General features: G+C 37.9%; 2 protein-coding genes across 2 annotated transcripts; one reads left to right on the forward strand and one right to left on the reverse strand.

Annotated features, from left to right (window-relative positions):
- Positions 1–2,554: 2,554 nt before the first annotated feature.
- On the reverse strand, positions 2,555–3,549 carry LOC128532222 (C-C motif chemokine 4-like). The gene is made up of 3 exons (XM_053506454.1): positions 3,403–3,549; positions 3,179–3,299; positions 2,555–2,992 (listed from the first exon to the last, which is right to left on the reverse strand). The coding sequence occupies exons 1-3, from the start codon at positions 3,464–3,466 to the stop codon at positions 2,863–2,865; spliced, it is 315 nt and encodes a 104-aa protein (XP_053362429.1). The 5' UTR covers positions 3,467–3,549; the 3' UTR covers positions 2,555–2,862.
- A 634-nt stretch (positions 3,550–4,183) lies between these two features.
- LOC128531409 (C-C motif chemokine 8-like) lies at positions 4,184–8,063 on the forward strand. Its single transcript, XM_053505220.1, has 4 exons — positions 4,184–4,283; positions 6,635–6,805; positions 7,287–7,410; positions 7,932–8,063. The coding sequence occupies exons 1-4, from the start codon at positions 4,184–4,186 to the stop codon at positions 8,038–8,040; spliced, it is 504 nt and encodes a 167-aa protein (XP_053361195.1). The 3' UTR covers positions 8,041–8,063.
- The last annotated feature ends 208 nt before the right edge of the window (positions 8,064–8,271 follow it).

Below are 8,271 nucleotides of genomic sequence, written 5' to 3' on the forward strand. Positions count from 1 at the left end.
CATCCCTGTAAGTATCAGGTCAAACCTGTCCTGGTGGACATGACAGATTGTCACGCTATTCAAATGTCACCTGATCCAAACCTTCACTCATCTTCATGAGGAGGCCGCACTATGGCCAAAGTTGTAATTCCACAGGAATGTGGGGAACTACTGTATATACTAACAGAAAGTGATAATGAAGTTCAGGACTTTAGTGAAGGATCGATCTGCTCAGGAAGAAGAGTATTTTTAGGGCTCTGTAATACTAACACTGGAGAAACGTGTTCAAGTTCTGTCCAATAACAGAAGATGCAACACCTAGCCTTTGACTTTCTCACACTTCTCAGTTATCTAATGCAGACAAAGAAACAATATTAAGTCCTGCTGTTATTGCCTTATTAAGGGTGGTCCACTGTGTGGGATCCAGTGGTCTAAGCGTGATGTTGGTAGCTGGCTATGTCCCTAACCATAACTCTAAACTTTGCTAATTGGCCACACAGAAGGCCCAGCTGATCTTCCTTAATTTTCTTTATGTAACGCTGGCATTCTGACTCTCATTGGCTCAAATATCCATCAATATTACATAGAACATCTGCATGGGAAGAGTGTGGGCATTGATTACAAAAAAAAAATTATTAAATTTCATTGTGGACCAAATGGTTTTGGTTTCATTTTGAGGAGCTTCCTTGCTTAGTTGGAACGTGTTGCATCCTCTGACTCAGCAGCTGTTAAGCAATCCTTTGTTGTGAGAAGTACGTAATTGAGCTAGCACATTGTTAAACCGGCACCTGCTGTGTTTATGGCTGTCATTGTATGCAGTGACTGCTTCAGCAGAAATATGGGACTGTGGATTGCACATGATTCTTTTCTAGAGCTTTCCTTCAGTTTCTATAACCAGCAATAATAAATGCAAATAAATAAGTCATTTGATATATATTTGGTGACACAGTGTCTTAGGGGTTAGGGGTCACTTTGCAGCTCCAGGTCCTGGGTTTGATTCCCACCTTGGGTCTGTGTGTGTGTGTGTGGGTGGGTGGAGTTTGCCTGTTCTCCATGTGCTTTGTGGGTTTCCTCAGGGTTTGCTGGTTTTTCTCCCACAGACCAAAGACATGAAGATTATGCTTTTCCACCTTGGAAATATCGTCAAGTTTAGGAGCATCTTATCCGTATCTGATGCAGAAAAGCTAGTTCATGCATTCATGACCTCCAGACTGGACTATTGTAATGCATTACTAGGTGGTTGTCCTGCATCCTCAATAAACAAGCTTCAGTTAGTCCAAAATGCAGCCGCCAGGGTTCTCACTAGATCCAGAAAATATGATCATATAACCCCAATATTATCATCCCTGCACTGGCTACCTGTTCAATTTAGAATTAATTACAAAATAGTATTACTTACATACAAGGCTTTAAATGGTTTAGCTCCCACATACCTAACCAGTCTTCTGATACGCTATAATCCACCACGCTCCTTAAGATCACAAAACTCTGGACTTCTTGTAATTCCCAGAATTTCAAAATCTACAAAAGGGGGCGGGGCATTTTCATATTTAGCTTCAACGCTTTGGAATAGCCTTCAAGACAGTGTTTAAATTTTAAAGTTTGCCAAATAACACAATAGCAATTCGCAATGCTACTGGGGAAATGGTTTTTGGACTGATGAAACAAAAGTTGAAGAATTTGGAAGGAATACTCAGCATTATGTAAAAGGGCACAGCTTACCGAAATCAAATTATCAATAATCAAATTTTTTGAGTTTGCTTTGTTGCATCACTGCTTGGACCACTTGCCATCTTTAGGAAATGAATGACCTGGAAAGAGCTGTTTAGACAGGAACTTCTAATAATTAGTTTGAGCTGTTTGGTTAAAGTCATTACTGCCAAAGAAAGTTTGACAAACAATAAGCTCCAAGGGGTCACTTACTTTCCCCCCCACACTGTGAATGTTTACTGAGAAATGATCATTTTTTGTGTGTTATCACTGTGTTTGTCTATTGTTGTGACCTATAAAACAAGCAGAACACATGTTCGTATGGAAAAAAAGAAAACATTTAATTCTAAGGGATTCACATACTTTTTCCTGCCACTGACCTTTCTTGCCTCATACTGTTGCTTCTTGTTGTAAAGCTCTGCGTGTGGAAGACACAATGACAGTAAGTGCATGATGAGCGCCTGGTAAGAGCGTGCTACGATCTGATTGGACATAGTAATAACTCAGTTCGATCTTATTGGATCTGGTGAGCGTTTGATCATGTGCATGAAATTTGTGACACTATGAATAGAAAAGAAGAGAATAGAATAGAAAACAATAGTCTTTATTGTCATTTCAACAAGTTTTCATTGGGTTACTTTCTGATAAAAGTAACTAGTTCAATACTTTTCCACTGCAGAAAATAAAAACTCCTTTGTGATTCCTCATGCATGTTGTTTTAGTCACGACCTTTATAATTATTACCATCATCACTCAGTCAAGTTTATAATAATCTGTTAACTAGTTACTCTAACGCTTTACTTTGTAACACCTTCCACCCAACACTGGTAATAAATAATAACGGGTTAAATGTTTACTTCAGGGCTCTGACTGTATCTCATTAATTGTGATAATAAAGCAATTGAAATAATATAATAATAAAGCAATGACTCTACATGAGAAATCCTGCACAGTTTATGTATTTATTAGAGACAGTTACATGTTACATGTGTGAATGACTAATCATTAAGATAAACTCTTAAAACACCAGGTGATGGTGTCACACTGAGGGTCAGAGGTCAGAATATTTTGGTTAAATAAGTAAAAAAGTAGAAAAGCAGAAACAGTAATTACAAAATGTTGCCAAAATATTAAGTTAGTCTTCAGTGTTGTAATCCCGTGTAACGCTGAGACTCAGAGTTTTGCTGTTACATTAACGTTGTTCTTAAGATCCACGTTCCTCATGTGACTGTCGACCCAAACGGCTGTAGGATCCACACAGACTGTACGAGTGGTGTTCTGTACCTTATTTAGCATCTGAAAACTGTAACACAAACAGAGAGACACAGGGATGCTGGATAAATAGAGAATAATCTAAGAGCAGACGTTATAAATATACAGTGTGAATCCGTGGGCTACACGGGTCAACACCAAACTCTGTTTTAATTCTGCTTCATTAGTTTTAAATGTTAATAAAATACTATAATTCTATCTAGCAGGTGAGACTCACACAATGGCCTGTAGGTGGCAGCTGCTGCTGGTCCTCCAGTAGGTCACAATGTTCTTTAGTGGGATCCTCACTTTAGTTGGGTTTGAACAGCAGGTTTTTATAACGTCAATACCAGGAGGAGCTGATTAAAGAAAGAAACTATTATTATTATTATTATTATTATTATAAATCAAACTTATAGCTACAATATAAATGTGTTCACTACAGAGTGATGTAAGACTCACCACTAGACACCAGATACAGAGAGCTGAGCGACAGCAGAAGCAGCAGAGCCGTCAGGTTCCTCATTCTAGCAGAACGTCTGATTTCACACAGAGACGGAGCGGAGTGAGAGTTCCAGATCCAGGAGAGACGAGTCGAGTGATGGATGCTGGAGGAGTGAGAGTCTCTCCATCCTATATATACACTGAGTGTGTGTGTGTGTGTGTGTGTGTGTGTGTGTGTGTGTGTTGGGGAGATTTTCCTCCTGTTTCTCAGTACTGAGATTATGCTGCAGTATAACACACTTTCTCTTCTCTTTTTCGTGAACTTTACTGTGCAAATCCCTCAGTATTTTCAAACTGCTTAAATGTTTTCACTTATTATTTATACAGATGGACAGATTTGAGAAATATGAAAGAATATTTTCTTTTGTAATTAGAACTTATTTAAACAAACAAACAAAATACAAACTAGTTGATCAGTGGTTTTGCTCCCTGTGATCATGATGTTATTTCAGTTGGAACTTTTTTACAGTTACAGGTATAAAAACACTGGATATTGTGTGTGTGTGTGTGTGTGTGGGGGGGGGGGGGGTTGCTACAGTCTGACACATTGTGTACGTTGTGCTACAGTATATGGACGGCTTTAAGCTCCTCAAGTTGATGTTTCCACAAACTTGTGTCTTCCAGATTCTTCTGACATCCATGTCGTTCTCCAGATAACCAGATCAACCCTCAGTCTCAGTGTGTACTACTGCAGGTGCTGGGGTTTACGAGGGGCGTTCAAGTCAAACTGGGACTTATGATGACGTTTCTGGTGAATGAAGGTGTAAAAGCGACAGTTACAGGAGATTTCAGCCACAGTACGGTGATGAAACTCTTAGCCGCAGTAGAACGTCTGAACGGTGCGAATGTTTTAAAGGTCGTATGTCTGTGAATGACGATCCTGGCTGAGGTGTCTCGGAGCTCACTGCAGTTGTGGAGATTATGAACATTCACCGAGTGGAACGCTGGAATAATTCGTCACCAACTTTCAAGAGAGACACATCTGTGTGTGTGAACTGTACACACACTCATTCACCAACACCACTCACACACTACAGGGACTCGGCTGGGAGGTATCGCCACGTCCTCCATACAGTCCTGACCTGCTCCAAGATGTTTACACATGTTTGGGACATTACAGGAGTTCCTGGGAGGCCGGCGTTTCAGATGTTAATCAGACAGACAGTCCGATCTCGGCTCCGGTGTACTGAGAGAACTTTCTACCCTGATGGTGTCCAGGCTCTAGTGAGACACTGGGATAAGTGCATTAGTGTATCAGGGGATTATATAGAGACATAAAGGGAGTTTATCTCTCAGGACTGAGTTCTGTTATTCTGTACAATCAAAAGTCCCTCTTTGACTCGAACACCTGTCGTGTTGCATCAAGGTTTACCTTAATTATACACCAGACAAGAAGTTTGTAGAAATATGTTTTTTTTTCTAAAACCCAGACATGAAGTCAGACTGTCCAGGACTCCTTGTCCATTCAGGAACATCTATGTTTTTTAACCCATTGAAAAAATAAACAAGTGCAAAATGTTTCAGGAACGTTCTGCAGACTGAGTTTACACTAAGTGATGACAAAACTAAAATTCTGTGTAATAAATATGAACCATGAATAGAATGGGAAACTTCTTCTCCATGGCTGCTCAGCTGAGAAGTTTCACATGTAGAAAACAAACCATAACCACAGAGGAAGTGATGGAGGTGGATCTCTGAACATCGACTACAATACCTAGAAGGTTAACTACAGAGAACACCATAACTATTGGAACACTTCATGTAAATGGCACAAGTTATAATAAGTATAAATTCTGACCTTTCACCAACATAAACACAGTGTGGTGTCCTTGTGATTCTCTCTCTTTATTTATCTCACTTTGTTTTTTAATATAAGACTTTGTGGCAGTTTAATTATTTCAGACATAAATCACTATTTTTTTTTTACAAATTTATTGAGACATCTGTTAGGTGCATAAGTATTCACCCCCATACTCTGTCGAACCACCTACAGCTGCACATCTGGATCCTGATGATTCTACTTCTAGTAACTGGTACTAAATCAGAGAAAATTGCAGAATTACAAAATATAATATTAAAATATATCCAAAATTTTGGACGTACTTCTCTTTTTCATTTGTAGTTATTAAACATACAGTTAGTATCATGCGGGCTGAGCACTAACGGCTCTGACCCTCAGTGTGACAGCGCCACCTGGTGATTAACACGATTAGAGAAAAGGTCCGATAACAGATGTGTAAAACACCAAACAGCTAGAGCTGAATTACACAATAAAGAGTTTTATGTGATTTATGTCTTCATTAACAGCTTTTATAACAGATTATGGACATTGTGGTACCCTGTTTTTGTTTGTATGCGTCTATTTATTGTATATATGTTTTTTGTTTGTTTATTTATGTGTGAGTTTGTTTCTTTGATTGATATTTTAATCCTGTCTTTTTTTCTTCTGCTCCATAAAATAAACTCTAAATAAATCCACTGTTTTAGTTCTAGTTTTCCGCTGTGTTTGTTAGTTTACACTTTTAATCCAGACTATTATAAATTCATACAGTCAAATTCTTCAGCCTGCTGTGATGGACAGATAGACTCGGGTCTAGGGGTCAGGGGTCGCTCAGTGTTTAAGGGTCAGAAGGTCTCAGGTTCAAACCCCACGACCACCAAGTTACCAGTGTTGGGCCCTTGAGCGAGGCCCTTACAACTGCTAGGATGTGTAAGGGATTAAAAATGTAAGGTGTCTGGATAAGGGCGTCTGCCAATGCTGTAATCTAGATAGATAGATAGATCGATAGATAGATCGATAGATCGATAGATAGATATGATAGATGGATAGATGGATAGATGGATAGATATTAGACGATACAATATAATGAAACAGCACTACAACCTCTGGCCTTTCAACTGATATCAGAGATTAATTATCTTCTACTGTAATAGTATTTTCATTGAACTGAAAAGTCTTGAATGTGCACATTTCTAACCTGCTAATAATCTACAGTAGCTGTTTAAACTTTAAGAAGTCGAGGTTTCTGAGGAAATTCTGAGCAAAGTCTACAAACAGTGAAGATGTTGCATCTAAGTAATGTCCAGGAAAATAAAATAAAAAGAGGAAGTTACATTGAAGTGGAGTGCTGAGAAAAAAGAGCCAAAAAGAGCCCCCCCACACACACACTCTCTCTCAGTGTATATATAGGATGGAGAGACTCTCACTCCTCCAGCATCCATCACTCGACTCGTCTCTCCTGGATCTGGAACTCTCACTCCGCTCCGTCTCTGTGTGAAATCAGACGTTCTGCTAGAATGAGGAACCTGACGGCTCTGCTGCTTCTGCTGTCGCTCAGCTCTCTGTATCTGGTGTCTAGTGGTGAGTCTTACATCACTCTGTTAACACTGAGAAATGAGATGATACGATATGAGATAAAATGAATAAGAAAAAGTTTGGAGTTGATTTCAGTCGATCCACGGTTGAATTTTTATTTATCAAATAATTTCAATTGTAAAATAATCAGTTTTTGAAAATTCTTCTATGCAATTTTGATGCGATGATATACTTCAGAAAAAAGACATCCAGTACCAAAGCGCAGATTTAATTGTCAGAGTTGTAGTGAATGAAGGGTCAGGGATTCTACCACAAAAAGAAATATATTTAAAATGTTTAATCTTCATTTTTTTTTATTATTAATGAAATTAAACCTTATACTTTTTAAATTGTTGTTATTTTTTGTTGCATATTTTTAATGACTGTTCATCATCAGATTTGTTCTTCATCTACTTTAAACAGTTTATTATCTACTGATTTGATTATATGACATCATTCTAATAATAGATCTGATATTTTCCCTCAGCTCCTGCAGCTTTGGATTATAAAGAAAAGTGCTGTTCATCTCTGAGTAAAGTGAAAAAGATCCCTGTGCAGAACATCGTCTCCTTCCAGCGGACTGGGAGCAGCTGCCCCCTACAGGCTGTTATGTGAGTATCAGCTTTATTCCAGTTTTATTATAATTTTATTATCTTCGTCAGAGATCTTTCTGCTTCTTTAATACCTGCTTAAAGTAACCGTATGTCACTTATTTATTTAATTCTGTGCAAATCAGATCAGACGATTTAAATCAGCATATACTCACGCCCAGCTTCGATGATTTGCTCGATCCCACATTCCTTCAGTTCCGCACTCATACACACTCCTACGTGCACGGCTCATTTACTGTTCAACAGAAAAACACATCAAATATGTATAACTGTAGGTTTATTATTATTATTATTATTATTATTATTATTATTAATATATATTAAGGCCACACATGCAGTTTCTCATGAGATTGTGTCAGAATTACTTTCAATCAAATCAAACATCCTGCGAGACGTTTAAAGAGGACAGTTTGGTTATTAATATTTCATTAATTTGACCGTGTGATCTACAGATTTCTATATTTTAAACATTTTGCTCACTAACTTTCAGATATTAATCCATTCTATTATCTTTCTAACAGATTTGAGACCAAAGCCAAAAGGAAGTTCTGTTTCGACCCTACAGCCGATTGGGTCAAAAATTATATGAAAAAACACTTAACCAAAAGCCTGAAGCCCAACACTCACTGACATTACAACTGTTTTATAGTTTAACCTGGAAATAATGTTTATAACCTCGAAATAATTTATTTGTCAAAACTGTGTAATATCTGTTTACATTTTTTTTAGATTACAATTCTCTTTGTTTATTTGTAATTTATACTTTGTACACTATGTAAATATTGTTCACTTGTATAATAAGCAGTGCACATACCCATTCTCTCAGTGTAACAGCGCCACCTACTGTTTATTCTTTTTATT

Source organism: Clarias gariepinus, chromosome 10 (assembly GCF_024256425.1).
Source record: "Clarias gariepinus isolate MV-2021 ecotype Netherlands chromosome 10, CGAR_prim_01v2, whole genome shotgun sequence".
In the NCBI taxonomy this organism is placed as follows: domain Eukaryota; kingdom Metazoa; phylum Chordata; class Actinopteri; order Siluriformes; family Clariidae; genus Clarias; species Clarias gariepinus.